The sequence below is a fragment of the Dermochelys coriacea genome, chromosome 23, assembly GCF_009764565.3.
Source record: "Dermochelys coriacea isolate rDerCor1 chromosome 23, rDerCor1.pri.v4, whole genome shotgun sequence".
In the NCBI taxonomy this organism is placed as follows: Eukaryota; Metazoa; Chordata; order Testudines; family Dermochelyidae; genus Dermochelys; species Dermochelys coriacea.
In genome coordinates, this window is record NC_050090.1 from 7,058,329 (window position 1) to 7,081,305 (window position 22,977).

The 22,977-nt window shown below is 54.7% G+C and overlaps 2 protein-coding genes and 1 long non-coding RNA gene across 12 annotated transcripts in view; 2 read left to right on the plus strand and 1 right to left on the minus strand.

The window, feature by feature from the left end:
- RELB (RELB proto-oncogene, NF-kB subunit) overlaps nt 1-6,407 on the plus strand; it is a 27,218-nt gene extending 20,811 nt beyond the window's left edge. For 4 of the 5 annotated variants that reach the window (XM_038381575.2, XM_043501712.1, XM_043501710.1 and 1 more), the window contains exons 10-12: nt 640-708; nt 2,900-2,977; nt 5,008-6,407. In XM_038381575.2, coding sequence (XP_038237503.1) covers nt 640-708; nt 2,900-2,977; nt 5,008-5,324 — 464 coding nt within the window. In that variant the 3' untranslated portion in view covers nt 5,325-6,407. Of the gene's footprint in view, nt 1-639; nt 709-2,899; nt 2,978-5,004 lie in introns of all 5 variants that reach the window. The other variant, XM_043501711.1, reaches the window with a different exon arrangement.
- Nucleotides 1-16,493, minus strand: part of LOC119847122 — a 27,017-nt gene extending 10,524 nt beyond the window's left edge. The window contains exon 1 of the long non-coding RNA XR_005290065.2: nt 16,318-16,493. This is a non-coding gene — a long non-coding RNA (uncharacterized LOC119847122). The remainder of the gene's footprint in view (nt 1-16,317) is intronic.
- A 159-nt stretch (nt 16,494-16,652) lies between these two features.
- The window catches only part of LOC119847023 (CLK4 associating serine/arginine rich protein), a 40,275-nt gene continuing 33,950 nt past the window's right edge, over nt 16,653-22,977 (plus strand). For 2 of the 6 annotated variants that reach the window (XR_005290051.2, XM_038381379.2), the window contains exons 1-4: nt 16,653-16,709; nt 19,271-19,351; nt 19,859-19,935; nt 21,695-21,808. Coding sequence is in view for 5 of the 6 variants with exons in the window: in XM_038381379.2 (XP_038237307.1) it covers nt 21,710-21,808 (99 nt within the window). In the remaining variant the exon portion in view is untranslated. Of the gene's footprint in view, nt 16,733-19,270; nt 19,352-19,399; nt 19,453-19,858; nt 19,936-21,694; nt 21,809-22,977 lie in introns of those variants that run through there. The other 4 variants (XM_038381378.2, XM_038381377.2, XM_043501136.1 and 1 more) reach the window with 4 other exon arrangements.

Genomic DNA, 22,977 nt, shown 5'->3' on the forward strand with positions numbered 1-22,977 from the left:
AGGGTTGGGGGAGGGCAGAGCAGCCCCAATGGACACAGCCACATCGCATGGGGGAAAGGGCAGGTCAGGGAGCCCAGAGCAACCCCTGCTGCATGCAGCCCCTCAGGGAAAGGGGGGCCTAGAGTAGCCCCAATGGACACAGCCACATCGGGGAGAAAAGGGCACGGCAGGGGGCCCAGAGCAGCCCCTGCCGCACACAACCCCTCAGGGAAAGGGGGCTCAGAGCAGCCCCAATGAACAGTCACATCGGGGGTGGGAAAGGGGGGTCAAGCGGGCATAGAGCAGCCCCCACTGGTCACAGCCCCTCAGGGAAAGGAAGGACAGGGAAGCCCAGAGCAGCCCCCGCTGGTCACAGCTCCCAAGGGAAAGGGGGGTCAGGGGGGCCCAGAGCAGGCCCCACTGCACACAGCCCCTCAGAAAAAGAGGGGTTGGGGGTCCCAGAGCAGCCCCCGCTGGTCACAGCCCCTCAGGAAAAGGGGAGTCAGGGGCCCAGAGCAGCCCCTGCTGGTCACAGCCCCACAGGGTGGAGTAGGGCACGTGCCCAGCTGGTGTCAGGCAGGTTTTGGGAGCCTGTGGGCAGAGATCTGTGTCAGTTTCCCGTGGTTCAGGCCACACCCTCCTCTGCCTCAATCTCTGCAGACGTGTATGGGGTGCACGTGAAGAGGAAGCGGGGGATGCCCGATGTCCTGGAGGAGCTCTCAGCGTCAGGTGAGTGTGTGGGCCTCACACCAGGGCAGGCTGGGGGGCTGTGGGGATCAGGCTGGCCTGGGCCATGGCCCTTGCAAGAAGCTCTTGGCTCCTGGGCCGGCTCTGCCCATGCCAGGGATGACTGATGACTCCAGCCTGGGCGCTGGAGTTACCGGTGGGATGGGATGAGGGCCTAGGTTCCCAGCTCTGCCTCTGGCCGGCTGGGGAGTCACTCCCCTCGGTGTGCTCCCATCTGCAGAACAGTACCGGAGATCTGATTCCTTGGCGGAGCACTTGAAAAGGTAAAAAGAACAGGAGTATGTGTGGCACCTTAGAGACTAACAAATTTATTTGAGCATAAGCTTTCCTGCGCTACTGCTCACTTCATCGGATACATGCAGTGGAAAATACAGTGAGGAGATTTATATACACAGAGAACATGAAACAATGGGTGTTACCATACACAGTGTAACGAGAGTGATCACTTAAGGTGAGCTATTACCAGCGGGGGGGGGGGGGGGGACCTTTTGTAGTGATAATCAAGGTGGACCATGTCCAGCAGTTGACAAGAATGTGTGAGGAACAGTATGGGGGGGGGGGAATAAACGTGGGGAAATAGTTTTACTTTGTGTAATGACACATCCACTCCCAGTCTTTATTTTGCAAACTGGACATCATTAAATTAGGCTTGAATAAAGACTGGGAGTGGATGTGTCATTACACAAAGTAAAACTATTTCCCCACGTTTATTTCCCCCCCCCCCATACTGTTCCTCACACATTCTTGTCAACTGCTGGACATGGTCCACCTTGATTATCACTACAAAAGGTCCCCCCCCCCCCCCCCCGCTGGTAATAGCTCACCTTAAGTGATCACTCTCGTTACACTGTGTATGGTAACACCCATTGTTTCATGTTCTCTGTGTATATAAATCTCCTCACTGTATTTTCCACTGCATGCATCCGATGAAGTGAGCTGTAGCTCACGAAAGCTTATGCTCAAATAAATTTGTTAGGCTCTAAGGTGCCACACATACTCCTTTTCTTTTTGCGGATACAGACTAACATGGCTACTACTTTGAAACTTGAAAAGGTAGAGAGTGTTATTGCCTGCCACACACTGAGCAGATCAGTGAGGGTCGCTGCTGCCCCCACCCCCACTCAGTATGAAGTCTTGATCCCCCACATGCCCTCACATCAAATGGGGGTGGCTGATCCCTCCCCATCCACACTGCTCAGCATGACAGCCTGCTCCCCCCCACATCCACACCACTCAGAGTGACGACCTGATCCCCACCCCCATCCACACTGCTCAGCATGAGGGCCTGATCCCCTCCCTCCCCATCCACACCGCTCAGTGTGATGATCTGATCCTTCCCACCATCCACCCTGCTCAGCATGGCAGCCTGATCCCACACCCCATCCACACTGCTAAGCATGACGGCCTGATCCTGCATTCCTCCCCACCGCCGGCAATCCACACTGGAGAGCGTGATGGCCCGATTTCCCCCCCACACACACACACACCACTCAGCATGATAGTCTGATCCCTCTCCCCCATCCACTGGTGAGCGTGATGGCCTGATCTGCCTCCCCCCGCACCCACACGCTCAGCATGACAGCCTGATTTTTTTCCTCTTCTTCCCCCCCCCCCCCCTTGCACAACCACACTGCTCAGCATGACAGCCTGGTCCCACCCCAGTCCACACTGGAGAGCATGATGGCCTCATCTCCCCTAATCCACACTGCTCAGCATGGCGGCCTGATCCTGCCAATCTACATTGCTCAGCATGACTGTTTGATTCCTCCACCCCATCCACACCAGTGAGCATGACGGCATGATTTCCCCCCCCCGCAACCACACCACTCAGCATGACTGCCTGGTCCCCCACCCAGTCCACACCGCTCAGCATGACAGCCTGATCCCTCCCCATCCACACCGCTCAGCATCATGGCCTGATCCCCCCCGCACATACACACCGCTCATCTTGACGGCCAATCCCCCACATCCCCTGCTCAGAGTGACGGGGTCGATGGAGTGCAGCCTTCAGGCACCTGCTGTCTGAGGGGACGGGGGAATCCTGCAGGAGCTGCTCCCATCAGGCTTGCTGTCGCAGACATAGGCGGCTTTTGGCTCCTTTGGGTGCCCATTGTGGGGCTAGGTTGTGCCCGTGCTAGGGCACTGTGAAGTGCCTTCTCTTCTTGTCCCTTAGACCCTCATGGGATTGAAGCCAAGAAGAGGAAGAAGAAGCCAGGTTACATGGACCATTTCATCATGCCCCAGACAGCAGGTCAGTTGTCTTGTGTCAGGATGTGGATGGGCACGTGGCTGGCTGGTGCCGCTGTGCAGGGACCCCCCATATGGTGTATTTGTCTAGGGGGGTGCAGTGTTCCCTTCCTACACATGGGAGAGGAGCAGATGGGGCCCAGGGGTGCTATGACCCTCTCCACACTGGGCAGGAGGAAGGTGGGGGCATCCAGGGGTCATAGTGACTCCCTTCACATGGAGGGGCAGGTTGGGGCATCTGGGGTTGGCATAATGACCTCCTCCACATGGGGGAAGATGGGGGGAGCCTGAGGGGTCACACTGATCCCCCATGTGAGGACCTGGGGTGCAATGATTCCCACACTTGGGGGCAGTGGGGTTCTGTGGAGCCCCTTTTCATAGGTGGCAATGATGTCAGGGCCTCAGCTCCCAGTAGAGCCAATGTGAGCTGGGGTGCTCTGGCCTCCTGAGAATTAGCCCAAAGGTGTCCTGATCTGGGCCCCCTCTGCTGGAGCCCCCAAGGCATTGCCCTCTGCCTCCCCAGGCCTGCAGCACTGCAACCCAGCTGGCCAGGTACGTCCCCAGGAGCCCTCTAGTGACTACACTCCCATCGCTGGGGTCACTCCCCACTGTGACGGGATCCCCAGCGTGCAGGCTGGGACTGTGGGACTGTTGTGCCCCCTAACTCTCTCCAGCCTGGGTTGTCTCTCACAATGCTTTGCTAGCGACCAGCAGCAAACCCCTCCAGGCACTGTGATCACTCAGCACAACTGCATGTGGAGCCCCGACACCCAGCTCCAGTGCATGAATGCTCCCAGAGCCACTCATGAATCACACAGAGAAAGTCAGCAGCCCAATCCCCCCAGCTCCCAGAGGAGTACCTTGGGACTATACCATCTTGCACTGCTCAAGATGCTTTCTTGAGGAATGCAAGTATATTAATTAGTTCCACTCTTCATCAATGGAAAGTGGATATACACCAGCCTCTCTAAATCTGAGCAGATTTACCAAACACTTCAGGCAAATACACTGGTAAAGATAAAGAGTAAAACAAGTTTGACTACAAAAGATAGGCAAAAAGTCAGTTACCGAAATAAAATAAAATGTGTAAACACAGTCTAAACTCTCAACCCTATTAGTCTGGGCAACATCTAGATTAAGCAGTTTTTCTCACCCCACTGGATATTGCAGTTCATAGTACACAGATTTCACCTTTGAAGCTTGGGCCAGTCTCCTCTTTTGGAGTCTTCAGTCTTCTGAGAGTCCCTGTTGCTTGCAGCATAGGTAGGGGGAGGAGAAAGACCAAGCATGGTACCACTGTGTTCTGTTTTATGCCGTTAATCCATGTGCTTGGAGGACACAAGTGATGACTGCATGGCTGGTGGGCACTGCCGAGTCACCAGGCAAGGTTGAGCAATTCCCCTAGTGTGGCCTTGTGCAAGTGAGTCATTGCATTGTAGCTCCCTTACTGGACAATGGCTGGTAATGGTAATGTCTGGTAATGTCTGTTCAGAACCCCTTGGGTGTTGGTTACGTCCTTTGTCATTGTCTCTGGAGAGCTAGTATCTGGATGCTTCCCAAACCCGCAGCATATTTTAGTGAAAACCATACAAGACAATTCTTATAAATTTTATATGCATTAATGATACACACAGTTAGATGGAACAATGGGTTTCAGCAGGTCATAACCTTTCCCATGATACCTCACAATACCTGTTTTATATGAACTATGGCAGTTATATACAAATGATGAATATGAGGGTTACAGGATACTCCCCCAAGATATAGAGTGTCACACACATCACGTCCCTGCCTTGGACCAACTCCGGGTATTGACTCGCTGCAGCCCAGACTGGTGGCTGGACATGCTAGCAAGGTGCAGGCTGTTCCCCTTGGGGGGCCTGTCTGGCCACACCCCCACTGCCCACCCTCTGCATGGCAACCTGGCCTCCCGTCGCTCTTCCCTGTCATCCCCAAGGCAGCCTGGGCACCATGCTGCATTCCTAGGGGAGCAGGGCTCGCTAGCTGATTGAGCCATTCCTGTTCTGATTGCAGAGGAAGGCTTTGCCCTCCACCCCAGCCTGGAGCACATCACAGTGCCTGAGCCCTTTGATTTCTGCCTGGGCCAGGACTACACCCCCTACAGCTGCCTGAACCAGAGAGACATGCTGCCCGTCGCCTGCTCTCCCATGGAGCTGCCAGGTTGCCTTAGCCCAGAGTTCCTGTTGGATGCGTACAGCCCCGTGCAGAGCAGCCCTGCCCCGTTCCTGGCACCTGGGGACAACTCTGCGGGGGACATTGAGGGTACGGCCAGTCTGGTTGGAAGTAACATGTTCCCCAGTCAGTACAAGGAGGCCTATGAGCGGGCATAGCTGGGCATGAGCTTGGGAGACGTGTGAGGAGCAGTCGAGCCTCATTTCAGACCTGCCCTGGCAGGGAGCCCCTTGCTCTAGCCGGGCAGGGCCTGGAGATGGAAGGACTGGGCCACTTGGCTTGTTGGCGGAGCTTCCTGGGCCTCCCGGCAGCGAGCACAGAGGAGACTGCTTGTCACTGCAGGGCCCACCTCCAGAAGACCAGCCGAGACCAAGGGGCACGGAGAGAGAATGACAGCACTGCCCTCCCCTAAGAGGGTGGGCCCTGAGGAGTGTGGCTGCCTGGAAATGTTCCCCCTGCAACTGGGGGAGTTCCACATCCCAGCCTGTCTGATTCCACCTCCTAGCAGCCTCCTCACTCTCAGCATATTCACTCTGCAGTTCCCCTTGCTGAACTCCCTCCAGGGGCTGAGGTGCTGGCTTGCTGGGGCAGGGCCTGGCCAGAGGGGCTCTGCGGGGCACCGTGCCCAGGGTTTGACTGCATAGGCTGCTGCAGGGGTTCACGCTTTGCACTATATTTATAGGGGTTAGTTGTAGGCAGCACTTCCCTGCCATAAATGAGGCCACCTCAGGGCAAAGGCGGGGTGGGGCAAACAAATGTGTGTGGGGGGGTACATAGTCACTGTCTGGCCCCCAAATCCTGGCTGGTCAGGGCTGAAGAAAGTTAAAGGTCTGCTCCTGCTCCTGTTGTAGCCAATGGCCAGGCTCCCCTGGCCAGAGTGAGGACAGCTGGGCCCTTGGCTTTGCTATTGATAAGGGGACAGTTCAAAGATCTTCCTGAAGGCCATGCCTTGTGCAGGCTGGATGCCCCCTCCGCAGCAGTCCCTGCACCTGCTGACCTGAGGAGGGTGGGACTAGAGCACAGCCTCACACCTGGCAGTGCTGAGATGCCAGCTGGAACAGAGCCACTGGGAGCCAGGACACATGGCGTCTGTCCCCAGCTCCACCACTGACTCACTCTGTGGCCCTGGGTAGGTCACTCACCTCTCTGTGTCTGTTTCCCAAGTTGTAAAATGAGGGTGATGCCGCTCACCCACCACCCAGGTGCGTGGTGACGGATGGTAATAAAAAACAATACAAATACTTCTCTACTGACTCACCCTGAACCAATTTATGAGCCCATATATCACCTCTAGACGGGGGGGGGACATTGCTATCACTACAGTGCACCCAGCTCTAGGGTGCAACGCAGCAGACATCTCATAGCAACAGCATGTCGCAACTGAGGGCAGGACGTTATTTAACTGCGGGGTGGGGAGATATAGGGAGACCGAACAGAATTACCCAGGCTCTGGGCATTAATATTACTTATCTCACATGTCCTCCACCCAAGCAGCAGTAGTACAATACTGACACGGAGGGCAGAGTGCCCCACACAGAGCAATGAGGCCTGACACCACTCAGCCTGTGAATGCTGAGAAGCTGGCAGCACCAGGTGCTAAGTCAGCAGGTGAAGTGCCCAGAAACCCTATTGTAGCCCGGGCTAAAACTGGTCTGTGCCCCCGTAGCAGCTAGCTCACATATAGAGATTTGTGCTGCTGCTGGTCCTACTAGAGCACTTCCCTGCAGGCTGCTAAAAGTTGCATCATTGCCAACTGGGTACAACATTCTGCTCGATAGTAGCTAAGTCTCGTACTGTTAGCCCAAAGTGAATTCTAGGTGGCTTTCCCCAGTCAGAGCCATTAGAGGGCCTGCTCCCCCTGTCCTGGGGAAACCCGTGCCCACAGCTACCCTCTGGGACATGCCTGCAGGGAGTCTGTGACCACCCCCACTTTTCAACCTGGCTGCTGCCTCACTGCTCAGGTGCCATCTGGGGGCCCCATGGCCTCTCAAGCTGTCATCTCAGCTTTGACCAGCATCTACTGGGGCAGCACTGGCCCCCAGCATGCGCTCCTACCCTCCACCCATGGGCAGAGTGGCTCTGCCCGCCTCTCACTTCCCTTTCCAGCTGTGGCAGTGAGATGTAGCACAGGGGTGCCCTTTCACCAAGTGGCTGGTAGGTCTCAGTAGTGGCTAACGCTCTGCCTGCTGGAGCAGTCCATCCTCTGGCTCTGGCTCCTTCCAGAAGTCTCTAGGGCCACTCCATGATCCCTGGGTATCTGGATGCTTCCTACCAGGAGGAAACCTTTTGGATATCAAGCCTAGCTCAGGCAGAGAAGAGCGAGTTGTGGGCTTCCCACTGACAAAGCACCTAGCATCACAGTTACTGTACGGTAAGTACTTGCTCTATATTGGAGTCATTGTCCATGTGGCGCCCACTCCAGTGACTAGCTAGTAGCTCTCAGACTAACCAGAGGAGGGTGTGAGGAGTCCTGCAATCCTTATTTAGTCGGCTCTCGCTAGAGCTGTTCTCCCAAATCTGGCATCATAACTAGTAATCAAACCCCTGCTGTAATGCGTGGTGAAGGTGTGGACTGCACTCCATCCGGCTGCCCTGGAGATCTCCGAGAGGAATACTTCTGAGGAGGTTGCCTGAGCTCTAGTTGAGAGGGCCCTGCTGCCTGAGGCCAGGGGCACATCTGCTAGCTGGTTACAGATTGTAACCAATGGAGTGAGCTCTGAGAAGAGATGGCCAAAATAACCCACTGCTGGGCCCTAGACAAATGCGCACATCTGGGCCCCTGCTTTCTAATATGAACACCAACAGCCGTACAGGACACTCTCTGCAGCCAAACTTGCCTCGCTGTGGCTCTGCTGGGCCCGGCTGTTCATCTCACTGCTCACCATGATGGAGGCATAGCCTGGCCAAACCGGGGGGGTGCTACAACCCCGTTGGCCAGGTCACAATGCCACTCACCTCAAGTTTGACCCAGCCACCCCTCTGTCATGGTGAGCCTCACCCCAAGCTGCAGCAGGATGAGCAGCTGGTCCCAATGGATCCACAGCAAAGCCAGACCAGCCACAGGCAGCATCCTGTACAGCTGTTTGTTGGGCCTTCCCCTCCACACCCCTCACAGCCCCTACCTGCCTGGGTCCCAGGTACATGCCTACTTTGTCTATGTGTTAATCCAGCCCTGAGAAGAGATGGCCTGACCTTCCCCAATGCCAACAAAATAAATTAGGTGATTTCCTGAATGGCTCCATGCTGCCTAGAGCCCTCCTTGATTACTTGAAATGAGGAGCTTGGATTCTCCCAGGTTCAAGTGCAGCTTGGGGAAGAAAACGGTGGGGTTGATGGTTTGGTTTAAATGAAAAAAAATCAGACACCACCTCGATGAGGTGCTTAGGGTGGGGCCTCAGCCCCATCTTCTCCCTGTGGAAGACAGTATAATGGAGCTGCTATTAGTGCTTGGCTCTCGCAAAGCCCCCTAGCTGGGGTGACAGCCACCAGGAAGGCTGTTTGGATTCATAGATACTAAGGTCAGAAGGGACCATTCTGATCATCTAGTCTGACCTCCTGCACAACACAGGCCACAGAATCTCACCCGCTCACTCCTATGTAAAACCTCACCTATGTCTGAGCTATTGAAGTTTGGAGAGTGAGATGGTGAAGATGGTACCTGGATAAGGGTCAAAGGAAGTTCCTACCAGGCTCCAGTTTACTACATTAAGGGTCTAGGAAAGAGGGGCTCATGGACCAGGGTTAGGTGTGGACCAGTCCTTTTAGAATGTTTGAAACAGCCAGACAGGAGAATACCACACAGTCTTGCACTGGAGCATGGCTAATGGTGAGGTTCAATAGCTTGAGGTGAAGGATGTAGTCCAAAATCTTGGCATCTCATGGGCTGACATTGTAATGTGAAGGAAGCCCAGATAGAAAATCTCTCACTACTCTGATCCATAGACTGATTGTGTGCTTCCTCCTCTCTATAAGGATTTCTTGGTCTTCTTTAAAGCAGTCCCTGGCTGTAGTGCACAGCCAGTCCATTTTCAAGCCACGAGATATAAAGAGATTGGGTTTGGAAGGAGAATTTTCCTCTTCTCTGAGAGAATAGATCTGGAATACTGGAGCCTTGCAGACAGTGCAGTAGGTTTGTGAGGCATCACTGATGCTACAAGTATTACTGTGGTCACATCCTGCTTGATCTTTATGACCCTGGATAACAGAGGAATGGGAGGAAAGGGATAAAGGAGGCCCTGAGACCAGGATATGGGGGAAGCGTTCTGGAGGGAGCCTGGGCTGATACCAGCTCTGGAACAGAAGAGAGGGCATTTGCTGTTCTTGTTAGTGGCAAACAAGTCTACCACAGGGAAACCTCAAGCCTGTGTTCCATAGAGGGGAACAGAGACCATTGGTAGCTGGTTGAGTACTGTCATGGAGGAAATCCACCAGATTGTTATTTGCTCCTGGTTGGTGAAGGGCCATGGAAGTTTTCCTGTGCAGGTGGCTCTGTTTCCACAGTTGGATTCCCTCCTCACAGAGCCCCCCCGCCTGTTGATATTATACATTGCACGGGTGGCGTCTGTCAGGATCTGTACTGTGGTCCCTTCCAGCACGGTATTTCTGCTGCTACTACCAGGCATTTTGTGAACCCTCCTGGGGTATAAACAGGCTAGACGATCGTACCCAGTATCGGGTATTGTGTCCCACGGGAAACTGGAGATATTTTCTGTGGGCTGAATGAATCACTGTGTGAAACAAGCATCCTGAAGGCTGAGGTGGTAGAGACTGTCCTGTATGCCCTAGTGTGAGGGACACATGGACATGCAGGGCCCAGGCATGGACCCACTGGACACTACTGGTCAAAAGATTCCAATCTCACACATGCGAGATGCATATGCACCATAATGGATCCAACTGAACAAAATATCTATGTAACCCTTCTGCCCAGAGTTGGCAGCAAAAAGGGCTGGGTTCAGTATCTAGTGGTTCTGTTCCAATAACGCAATGCAAAACCGGCTTGAGCCCTCATCCAGTGACCTGGGATAAATATACCCCCCCCCCCCCCCGACGCCTCTAAGAGGCAATACTTCCACTCTTGCAAGCAGAGTCTGAGTGTAACAAAAGCCTTTTAATAACAGAGAGAAACAAACAATGTGGCATTATGTTAGGGAAACAGCACCAACAGGATTCATAACACAAACCATGAGCAAAAACACACCCCAAGCAAATTGGGCCGTGTCCTTTCCCTTTGGTTCTTGAGTCCAGCAACCCAAAAGTCATCCAAAGTCCCAAAAGTCCAGCAACCCAAAAGTCTCTGTCCTTGGTGAACTTTTGAACTCTGGATTCATCTACAGAGTTTTAACCCCACCATCACCTGTGCTGAAACAATGAAGAAGCAAAAGGGTACCTTACACGCTCCGCACTCCTCTCTGCCAGCTGTTCCTCCCTGGTAGCCATCCTGTGAGCCGTTCACCAGCTGCTCCTCTCTAGTAGTCATCCTGCAAGCCACTCACCAATATATCTTCACGCCCCCTACTATTTTTAAACATAGTACTCAGTGATTTCAGCTCATAGTAGGAGAGCCCCAGTACTGGTGCACCATTGACCCAAAGCAAATTCAGTTCTGCAATCTGTAATCAGACTCCTAAAGAAATCTAAATTAGCTCTGCTATTACATATTAGAAAAGATGCAGTTGGTATTTAGGAACCTTCAAAAGAACCCATACCACAAAGTGCCAATGCCTATTCCCAACCTCTCAATTCATTGGGTTTTGGAACCCATGACCCTTGCCTAGCGAGTGCTGCTTAGGTGATGGCGAGTCCCTCCATCATAACAAAAGGCCAAGTACAGTTCCACTGTCCTTGATTCATATAATCAGGACAACAGTTTATTTTTCCTGTCCCAATAAAAGAGAAACTGAGGCTCCTACAGCAGCCAAAGTCACCATCTAGACAGGGTGGGTGTGCCTATGCAAATGAGATCAGCCCCTGAAGTTCGTTTCCACAACCTGCCACAACTCTCTACCAGAGAGCAGGTCCGTGGCGGCCACCGAGGGGGCAGATCTCCTCGCGGAGCCCCTGCTACACAACCCCCAGCTCCGTTTGCAGGTGGCGGAGTCCCGCTCGGTGCGCCAGAGGTTGGTCCTGGCAGAGGTCACAAGAGTCGGAGACCTCCTGGACTATGACCGGGGAGACTGGCTGGATCCCCTAACCTTCGCTCAGCGCATGGGGCTTTCCAGACCTTGTACTCCCCAACGCATACTTCAGGAGGTGAAGGCCGCTTTGCCGCCCGCTGCTCGGGTTTATCTCGACCGGGTCCTGCACGAGGGCACGCCCCGCCCACCCACTACCCCAGGCCCGCCGGACCTTTTAATTGGACCCCTGCCCCGTGGACCCAACCGATCCCTTCACTAGAAGCCGGCTGCACGAGATGCAGCCGGTCTGTTTTCAAACCGCGCCAAGAAAACATCTCTACACACTCGTGCTTCACACCCTTCACGCCCACACCCTCGTGTCCCGCCCCGATACAAAATGGCGGGACCTCCTGCCACCTTTGGAGGGTGAAGAGCCCCGGTGGGCCAGCCTATATTCCATCTTAGTCCCAAAGCCCGCCGGGGATGTCAGTTGGCGGCTCCTTCACGGAGCCGTGAGCACGGGCATGTACTTGGCGCGGTTCACCACAATCCCAGACACCTGCCCCTTTTGCGGTGTGAGGGATACCCTGGCAATGTCTACTTGGAGTGTGCCAGGCTGCAGCCCCTATTCCGGCTCCTCACCAGTATCTTATTATGTTTTTGGTTGCACTTCTCCCCTCACCTTCTCATTTATGCACTCCCTATCCGTGGCCCCACAAAGTCACGAGATCTCCTGGTCAACCTCCTCCTGGCCCTAGCTAAAATAGCCATCTACAAAACCAGAGTGAGGAGGTTGGCCGATGGAGTCTCCTGTGACTGTAGGGCCTATTTCCGATCCTCGGTCCGTTCACGTATCCGGGCAGAGTTCCTCTGGGCGGCATCCTCTGACTCCCTTGACGCCTTTGAGGAGCAGTGGGCGCTGTCCGGGGTTCTCTGCTCGGTGTCCCCGTCCGGTTCCCTTCTTTTGACCCTTTGACCGCACTCCTGTCCCTGTTATTTTATTAGTTGTCCCCTGGAATTTTTTGGGTATCTAGGTCCTGTGGATCCCCCTTTTAGGCTGGGGGGGATCCTTTAGCAGTGGACGGGCTTCGCCCGCCCACTTCCCGGATCCCAATAAGACAACTCTCTACCAGATGTCAGGGTAGAGCTCATCCTGACTCTGCTTACATCTAGAAGAGCCCCACTTCCTGCAAAGGACAACAGAACCTCAATTTTACAAACACCAGCCTTGGGAAATGATCCTTTTCCTGACTAGGAAAAAAAATCTTCACATAACAAATGATGTTGAAGACGACTAAGTCAACATCCCTTTACATTCCAATGCCTTCAATGCACTAGAAATGGCTCTGTAGTGGCATGAAGGACTGGAAGAAAGCAATGTAGTGCCCTACATCACAGATCCACAGGGTCTGGTCTAAGCCCTAACCTGTAATCAGTCCCTTGGAGTGACCCTTTTAGAGTGTTGGGCCCCCAGCATCCACACACTTCCACAGGGGTAGGCCTGTGGACTCCATAACTGAAACTTGGTCTTTGGGTACCAGGGATCCCTGTGGTTCCCTGCTGCAAGTCCAGACTCTTGTGGGAGGCTTGTACGGTGTCCCTTCAAGACACCGTGCTCCCAGTAAGCATTACAATGACACCAGACAGCCTTTTCAAAAGAAGGTAATCTATTAGTCACCTGGCCTACAGAATCCGAGTCCTTAGAGAAGCAAAGGGTGGGACAGAGTTCAGCCTGGCCATCATCAGGTCTCTACCCCACCAAGCTGCTGTAAGATCCATTTTGACTCTGTCTCTGTCCCTTTGTGTTTGGTTCCACGTGCGTGTGCGCGCTGTAGGTATCTACGAGTTCAGCTTTTAACATGGCCACTGACCACTTTTCCCCTTTGTTCTCTTGCTCGGAGCCCTTGCTTGGCTTCCCTGCAGAGAGGTGAGGGGAATCTCCTTCCTCTTGCTAGTTAGACACTCGCTAGGTAGAAATGTCCTGGCCATTGGGGTTTCCATTGTCTCTTTCACTCACCCCTGTAGACTTTATTATTGACTCTGGTTTCCAACCAGGCTGCTGAATTAACACCTCATCCCTTCTCTTTACACTCAATGCAAGGTAATGTAAAGCCCAAGAGGAAACTGAGACACACATAGGTATTATAAAAATATTACCAAAATTCCCACATTTGTCACACTAAATACTGCCACTCATGCACCAGACTGACTCTTTTTGAGATATTCTATTTTAGGAACTTTTCAATCCCTGATTAGTTTATAAGAACACCCATACTGGGTCAGACCAAAGGTCCATCTAGCCCAATATCCAATTTTCTGACAGTAGCCAATGCCAGGTACCCCAGAGGGAATGAACAGAACAGGTAATCAAGTTTCAGAGTAGCACCCGTGCTAGTCTGTATTCGCAAAAAGAAAAGGAGTACTTGTGGCACCTTAGAGACTAACAAATTTGAGCATTAGCTTTCGTGAGCTACAGCTCAAGTGATCCATCCCGCATAGCTGATTCCCAGCTTCTGGCAAACAGAGGCTAGGGACACCGTCCCTGCCCATCCTGGCTAATAGTTCTTTTATCTAGTTCTTTTTTGAACCCTGTTATAGTCTTGACCTTCACAACATCCTGACTTATGAGGAGAGGCTGAGGGAGCTGGGATTGTTTAGTCTGCAGAAGAGAAGAATGAGGGGGGATTTGATAGCTGCTTTCAACTACCTGAAAGGGGGTTTCAAAGAGGATGGCTCTAGACTGTTCTCAATGGTAGCAGATGACAGAACGAGGAGTAATGGTCTCAAGTTGCAATGGGGGAGGTTTAGATTGGATATTAGGAAAAACTTTTTCACTAAGAGGGTGGTGAAACACTGGAATGCGTTACCTAGGGAGGTGGTAGAATCTCCTTCCTTAGAGGTTTTTAAGGTCAGGCTTGACAAAGCCCTGGCTAGGATGATTTAACTGGGACTTGGTCCTGCTTTGAGCAGGGGGTTGGACTAGATGACCTTCTGGGGTCCCTTCCAACCCTGATATTCTATGATTCTATGATTCTATGATCCTCTGGCAAAGAGCTCCAGGTTGACTGTGTGCTGTGTGAAGAAATACTTCCTTTTGTTTTAAACTTGCTGCCTATTAATTTCATTTGGTGACCCCTAGTTCTTGTGTTAGGAGTAAATAACACTTCCTTATTTACTTTCTCCACACCAATCTCTATCATATCCCCCCTTAGTTGTCTCTTTTCCAAGCTGAAGAATCCCAATCTTATTAATCTCTCCTCATATGGAAACTGTTCCACATCCCTAATCATTTTTGTTGACCTTTTCTGAACCTTTCCCAATTCCAATACATCTTTTTTGAGGGCAACCACACCTGCACACAGTGTTCAAGATATGGGCATACCATAGATCTATATACAGGCAATACGATATTTTCTGTCTTATTATCTCTCCCTTTCTTAATGATTCCCAGCATTCTGTTCCCTTTTTCGACCACCCCTGCCCATTGAACGGATGTTTGCAGAGAACCATCCGCAATGACTCCGAGACCTCGTTCTAGAGTGGTAACGGCCAATTTAGACCCCATAGACGTCGTTGGGACTGTTTTCCAACGTGCCTTACTTTGCCTTGATCGACACTGAATTTCATCTGCCATTTTGTTGCCCAGTCACCCAGTTGTGAGAGACCCTTTACGTAGCTCTTCGCCCTCTGCCTGGGACTTCGCTATCTGGACTAGTTTTGTAGCATCTGCAAATTTTGCCACCTCACTCACCCTTTCCTGAGGTGGTTTATGAATATGCTGAACAGGGCTGGAGCCAGGACAGAGCCCCCTCCCTCCCCCCGGGGGGGGGACGCTCCCCGGAGCCAGGACAGAGCCCCCGGGGGGGGGGGGACGCTCCCCGGAGCCAGGACAGAGCCCCCGGGGGGGGGGGGACGCTCCCCGGAGCCAGGACAGAGCCCCCGGGGGGGGGGGGGGACGCTCCCCGGAGCCAGGACAGAGCCCCCGGGGGGGGGGGACGCTCCCCGGAGCCAGGACAGAGCCCCCGGGGGGGGGGGGGGACGCTCCCCGGAGCCAGGACAGAGCCCCCGGGGGGGGGGGGGACGCTCCCCGGAGCCAGGACAGAGCCCCCGGGGGGGGGGGGGGGACGCTCCCCGGACCCAGGACAGAGCCCCCGGGGGGGGGGGGGGGACGCTCCCCGGAGCCAGGACAGAGCCCCCGGGGGGGGGGGGACGCTCCCCGGAGCCAGGACAGAGCCCCCGGGGGGGGGGGGACGCTCCCCGGAGCCAGGACAGAGCCCCGAGGGGGGGGACGCTCCCCGGAGCCAGGACAGAGCCCCCGGGGGGGGGGGGACGCTCCCCGGAGCCAGGACAGAGCCCCCGGGGGGGGGGGGCCGCTCCCCGGAGCCAGGACAGAGCCCCCGGGGGGGGGGGGACGCTCCCCGGAGCCAGGACAGAGCCCCCGGGGGGGGGGGGACGCTCCCCGGAGCCAGGACAGAGCCCCGGGGGGGGGGGGACGCTCCCCGGAGCCAGGACAGAGCCCCCGGGGGGGGGGGACGCTCCCCGGAGCCAGGACAGAGCCCCCGGGGGGGGGGGGGACGCTCCCCGGAGCCAGGACAGAGCCCCCGGGGGGGGGGGGACGCTCCCCGGAGCCAGGACAGAGCCCCCGGGGGGGGGGGGACGCTCCCCGGAGCCAGGACAGAGCCCCGGGGGGGGGGGGGACGCTCCCCGGAGCCCGGACAGAGCCCCCGGGGGGGGGGGACGCTCCCCGGAGCCAGGACAGAGCCCCCGGGGGGGGGGGGGGACGCTCCCCGGAGCCAGGACAGAGCCCCCGGGGGGGGGGGGACGCTCCCCGGAGCCAGGACAGAGCCCCCGGGGGGGGGGGGGCCGCACCCCGGAGCCAGGACAGAGCCCCCGGGGGGGGGGGGACGCTCCCCGGAGCCAGGACAGAGCCCCCGGGGGGGGGGGGACGCTCCCCGGAGCCAGGACAGAGCCCCCGGGGGGGGGGGGACGCTCCCCGGAGCCAGGACAGAGCCCCCGGGGGGGCTCCCCTAGTTACCTTTCTCCAACCTGGACAGCTCACTGGCCCGCAGCCCCGAATGGGCCGCGCCGAGGGCCTGGCGGCCAGGAGGGAGGCCTCCCCCCCCGGGGGCCGTCGTGCTCCGGCTCCCTCCTTTCCCCCAGGGCGCCCTCCCGCCTAGCGCTCCACACCTCGCCCGCCCGAGGCCCCTTGGAGCGACTGCGCAGGCGCCCAACAAGCGCCTCTCTTTTCCCGCCTCCTCCCGCCGCCTGTTTATCCCAGCCCGGCCCCACTCCGCGGGGCGGGCCCCAGGGGGGAAAGGGCAGCCATTGGCTGAGGAGGTTGAGCCACGTGATCGGCACCAGCCAACCGCCGACGGGCGAGTCTCTCCCTTTTCCGGTTCCGGGTCAATTTGCCGCGCCCCTTCGCAGGTGAGTGGTTGATGGCGCCGCAGGTAGGAAGCTTGGGTGGGGTGACGGGAGCTGGGCATGTTCCCCCCCCCCCCCATCTCCCGCGTGCGGGGTGGCGGGAGCTGGGCATGTTCCCCTCCCCCGGGTGGGGGTGGGGGCCGGGCATGTTCCCCCGCCCTCCCCTTGCGGGGCGGGCAGGCTCTGGGGCTAATGGTACCGGGATACGTGCGCACGTCCCCCACTCCCCCCCCGCTTGGTGTGGGGCAGGCTGAGGATGGGGCGATCCGTGGCGGGGCGGGGGCAGTACCGCCACAATGGAGGAGCTGCCTGGACTGGGCACTGGCTCCTGTGGGTAGCAGCCCAAGCCGCTGCTGTCACTGCTGCAGGTTCCTGGTAGAGCCCTGCAGCTCCACGGGTCTTATTTGTATCCACGGATATCCGTATTCACAGATCTAAATTTTGTATCCACGCAGGGCTCTAGATCAGCGTTTCTCAAATGCCACCGCCATGGCTGCATGTAGCTGCCAGGGGCTTTTGCGGCCACAGCATCCTGGGCAGGGATGGGGAGGGGGGGGCTTACTCCATTCTTGAGCCACAAACGCCGGATGAGCAGACAGCCGGTGTGAGTTCTCCGCCTTCCCAGTGCCGGTGGGGCTCAGGCTTCCAGCTTCAGCACTGGTGTGGCAGGCGGCAGGCTCCGGCCACTGGCTCTGAGCGTGAGGCTTCGGGCTCTCGGCTTTGGCTGCACAGCAGCGGGCTCCATCCCCTGGCCGCTGGTCTTCGGGCTCATCCCCTCCTTATCACCCCTGGCCCCCGCTGTTGTCTCTGGCCCCTCACCCATCCACCCCATCACTCCTGGCCCCCATTGCCTCCCTACCTATCTCCCCATCCAAGGCTTAATTTGTCCCCTGGCTTGCCAGGGCTGAGTAAGTCTGCTGTGAAAAATGATATTTGCATGTTTGTTAATGTCACTTTTCACTGTCTCCCAGCTAGCTAACAAGTCTGCTGTAAAAAGTGATATTAACAAACATACCAAGCAGGCTTACTAGGTAGTAAGTCTAAAAAAAAAAAAAAAAAACACGACAACCCAAAAAGCAAAGGAAACAACAACAAAAATACAAGAACGTGCAAAGCACCCTATCTGGGTTTCTACTCTCTAAAGAATAGAGACAAGTGTAGTTACTACTGAATCTGTAAAAAAAAAAAAAAAACAAAAAAAAAACACCTACATAAATAAATTACAATGATTTGGACAGGGAAATGTGCATATTTATTTGTTTTTTCCTAAAGTTAGTTAAGCATTTTACAAAAAAATGATCAAAGCAGCCACCAGCAAGAGTTGGTGGATGCACTCTGAGGCCACCAAAAAACGTGTTGTGAGAACTCCTGCAAGACATTAGGAAAAACTCCCTGTCAGTGTGGTTAAGCACTGGAATAAATTGCTGAGGGATGTTGTGGAATCTCCATCATTGGAGATTTTTTAAGAGCAGGTTAGACAAACAGCTGTCGGGCTGGTCTAGATCAGTGATTCTCAACCTATTTACCATTATGGGCCACATATGCAGCCCATAATGTGTTATGTGAGCCACATCCAATACTACCTGTATGGCCCTGAGTGTCACGTAGGCCACGGCTGTGTGCTGATTGGGCCGCAGGTTGAGAACCACTGGTCTAGGTAATATTTAGAGAGCCCTGGTGCACTCTTCTGATTTGTGTGTCATGTTCCTAAAAGTTTGTGCATCCGGGCTTCAGCCAGCTGCCTGCTGCGGTCAGAAAGGGATTTTGTTTTCTTCAAAGTATTCTGAGCTTTTTTTTTTTTTTTGGCCTCCTTCCTTTGATGCCTCAGGCATGGCTCTAGGTGGAGAGGGGCTATTTGGTGAGGTGACACTGAGCACACTCTCAAGTGCTTGGCTGGCTGGTTCTTGCTCACAGGCTTGGGGTCTCACTGGCTGCCATATGTGGGGTGGAGGAGGAATTTTCTCCCGGGTCAGAGTGGCAGGAACTTTGGGGGTTTTTTCATCTTCCTCTGCAGCATGTGGGTGTTGGTCACTTGCCAGGATTATCTGGGTGTATCTCACGGAATCATTTCCCTGCCATTGTGGGTGCCCCTTAGTCCCTTCTGTTCTCTACCTGTGACACATAATAGTCTCGTCTCCTGTGGACTGCAATGCTTAGGTTTAATTTCAGTTGTTAGGTTTTGTGGTGTGGGTGGTCTGTGACACACAGGAGGTCAGATTAGATCATCTGGTGGTCCCTTCTGCTCTTAAGCTCTATGGGTCCTGCTGCCCCCCTCCCACCAGTGTGGTGGGGGATGCAGGGTGCTGATATCTGGGCACTGTCTCCCTGAGTGCTGTGGGGCAGGGTAGAGGGAGTTGCCAGTGTGTAGGTGCTGCCTCCTCATGTGGGGCAGGGAATGGGGGGTGCTGGTGTTGAGGTGCTGCTCTCCCACCATGCGGGGCAGGGAATGGGGGTGCTGGTGCCTGAGTGCTGCCCCCTGGTGTAGGATGAGATGGGTGCTGCTGCTGTCTAGGTGAAAGCTACTCAGCTTTAACTTCTGCCCATCCTATGCCCTTTCCATGCAGGAGCTTGTCAGCTTTTTCAAAGAGAAGATCAACAAGACATGATGTAGCTGCTGCCTCTCTTGGATCGGGAATATTTCTTCAGTAGGTCCATTAACAGTGAGGAAAGCCTTCTGCCCTTAACCCTCAGGCTAGAGATGGCAAACTTGGAGCTCACAGAGCTGGGCTTCTCGGGGGGTTCCCGAATAAGCTTGGGGTAGAAGCAGCAGCAAAGACTGCTCTGCCAGTGGAGCTCCTGGCTAGCCTGACTCTCCTCATGTCTTGGCTGTGATATTGAGTGTGAATGTGTGGACCGGGGCTCATAGCAGAGACCTTTCCCTGAAGAGTTGGAAGAACTCCTAGCCCATTTCTGCGGCCCCCCCCAGGTTGGGGGCAGCGCACCTCCTGTTCTGTGCTGCGGTCAGTCAGGTGATTCTAGTGAACCTTTGTGGAGGACAGAGCTGCTCCTGCACACAGTATGTGTCCCCTTGAGGGAGGAACCCCCATGCCCCCACACTCGGAGACCTCTGGCCTTCGCTCTCTTTGTTGTAGCCCCTCTTTGTTGTGGTGTGCCTGCTCAGGTCGCTGACCTGCAGTGTTCTCTTTGTTTAGGCTCCTCTTCCCTTGGCTCATGGGCTGTGCTGAGTGAGCACGCGGCTGCTGCTCCCAGGTCTCCACGCTGCTGTCCTGTGAGTATCGCCCTCCTTCAGCTTGTGACTTCTCTGAGGTGTGTCTTGTGATTAACCCCCCACCCCTACCCACCCTCATTCGGCTGTGCGCTCAGAGTGTCTCTGCGGAAGGGCTGGGTAACTGTTCCGGGGGGAATTTGTGGGCGGGGAAAGGCCTGAACGTGTGGTGTGAAGTGGACTGGAAGGGAGCTTATGGGGCTTTTCAGTCCTTTGCCTCCAGCCCAGGGCTCTCGGGGCTTGTCCTGATGTAAGCGCAGCCCACGTCTGCAGGGTGTCTTTGGGATGCTCACAATGCAAGCACCTGTCTGGCTTGCTCTCAGCCTTCAGAGGAAGGATGGCCCAGCAGCTACAGCACCAGCCTGGGCTGTGGGAACCTTGGGGTCAATTCCTGCCCCATCACAAACATCCTGTGCGGTTCTGGGCAAGTCACTTATTCTCTCTGGGCCTCAGTTCCCATCTGTGAAATGGGGGTAATAATCCTGCCCTGCCTCACTGGGGCATGGGTATAGGTACATGAAAGACTGACATGCTCAGATGCCATGGTGATGTGGGTGAGCAGAGGGGTATCCTGGCTGAGTTGGTGTTCCTGCTGCCCCGCTCGCTCCCTCTTGTGGTGTACTTCCTTTGGAATAGCTATCCCTGTGCTAAGATGTTTTTCTCCTTTCATTTCATGCTCGTCTCTCTAATCTCTATGCATTGTCTCGCACCTCCTCTCCGGTTGGTGATCTGTGACTGCAGTAACCTCACTACAGTAACCTGACTGGCCAGTCTCAAAGCCAAGAGGCTGGTTTCTACCTCCTCAAGTACAGACCAAATAGACCCCTTGCTGCAGTTATTGCCAAAAGCTTGGACTGGACAACAAGGGATGGGTCAGTCAATAATTGCCTGTTCTGTTCATTCCCTCTGAAACGCTGGCATTAGCCACTCTCAGAAGACAGGATTCTGGGCTAGGTGGACCATTGGTCTGACCCAGTCTGGCCGTTCTTATGTTCAGCCCACTTGTCCAGGATGCTCTGACTCTCCTATTCATGGCCCTTGCCTGATGCTCTCCTCTGTACCCTTCTGCCTAAGACTTTGTGCGCTTGGAGTCTCTCAGGGTGGGTGCCATGTAGCCGATTTTTCCTTTTGATTATGATCTCTTACAGCCTCCTGGTCCTGGAATGAGGAGAGCAGTGTGATGCTTTTCTACCCTAGAATACTTGGCCTGGTCTACACTACAAACTTGCGTTGGTATAATTATGTTGCTCAGAAGTGTGGAAAATTCACACCCTTGAGTGACGAAGTTCTACTGACCAACCTTCTGGTGTAGGCAGAAGTATGTTGATGAGTGGGCTTCTCCTGTCAATGTAGCTACTACCACTTGGGGATATGGAGTAGCTACGCTGACAGGAGAATCTCTCCCATCGGTGTAGGTAGTATCTTCACTAAGTGCTTCAGCAGCGCAGCTGCACCGGTGTACGTGTAGACAAGCCCTTAACATCTGCATTGTGTGATTGGTCCCCTGGGGCTGAGGCTTGGGGGAGTGTTTGATTGTAGCTGTTGGTGATGGCTGTGGCATCCACTGTAGCTCTCTGCAACAATGTGTGTTCCTGACTTAACCCGTAACACTCAGTCACTGAGCTTGTTGGTGTCTGTGTGCAGAGTGGAGTCTGCGTTTCTCTCCTCGGCTGTGTGCACACATCCTAGAGTGCACCCCAGTCTCTGGGAATGCTGAGAGGTTGTTGCTTCCACTCAGTTCTGTGTTCTCTCCCTTTGACAGCTTGCAGACAGGAGGATGTGGCACGAAGCCCGGAAACATGAGCGCAAGCTCCGTGGGATGATGGTCGATTATAAGAAACGAGCCGAGCGTCGGAGAGAATACTATGAGAAAATAGTGAGTGCCCCTGCACAGTCCTAGCCCTGCCCCTGCCATCCCAGACTGTGGCCCTTGTGTCGGGTTGGGTACTGCTCCCGTTGTTTTCTGTTCCCATGTCTGGCTTTAGGCAGCTTTACCTATTGCTATTCAGTTGCAAAGCACACACAGGAAGCGTCCAAGGTGTGTGTCTGCTACTGCTGGGATCTTTGGCCCTTCTTCATTTCTGTGACTTTACTCTTGCATTAAGTTTTTGCCTTTAATGGTAGTTAGGCCTGGACAGTTAGTGCCAAGTCTGTTTGCCTCGGGCTAGAGACACCTCTGTGCTGTGGGGTTTTGCTGTAGGTCAGGTGACTACAAACCACATTATAGTGTCTCGCAGGGAAAAATTAAAGGGTCTCTGAAAGTATCGGCTTTCCCTGTGCACAGTGTGGGCCTGCACTCTTGGTGCTCTGCTGTGGCAGGTGCAACATTCATTGTGCCTCCCTCCAAAGCTGAGAAAGGAGAAATGGAACGAGGCCTTGTGGCAGCCACTCCTATTGCTTTGGGAGCTCAGCCCTCACCTGACAGCTGCAGTCCCCCTCTGCCTAAGTGAATTGATACATATTGAATCCCACACCAATGTCTGACTTCCTGAGCAACCTCTGTTTCAGCAGGCAGAACTGTCCCAGAGGTGCCGTGACCACAGAGCAGCATGCTCGGCTGCTCCAAGGAGAGGGATGCAGAGTTGTGATGCTGACTGGCAGGCTGTGTGGTTATCATGGTTTGTTGGCCTGCTGTGCTCTTGTGAGGCATTATGTAGAACTGAATTCTTGCAGGTTCAGTTTCCTTTCTGGAAGAACAGAGCAGGATTACAGGAAACACTCCACATGCAGGAGTGCCTGATCTGCAGCTTGACTCTTGGATCAGCTCTTTGGCCTGCTTCCCTGTGGTGTGTCCCTCTCTAAGATGCAGTCCTGCTCTGAGCCATATCAAGTCTGCTCAGTTTACAAGTAAAATTTTTTTTTTCTAGCTGCCAGCATCACAGAATTCACCTGGGATCTGTGAGCAAACCTTGATTCTTTTGTTGCACAGCAGCGCCAGTAACAAAGGTTCTGCAGGCCAAGCCAGCTCTGCTGTACCACTTGTGCAGTCCCTCATCCTTTCTTGGATGTGCTCAAGTGCAACTGCCTGCAGCGTAGGAAGCAAAC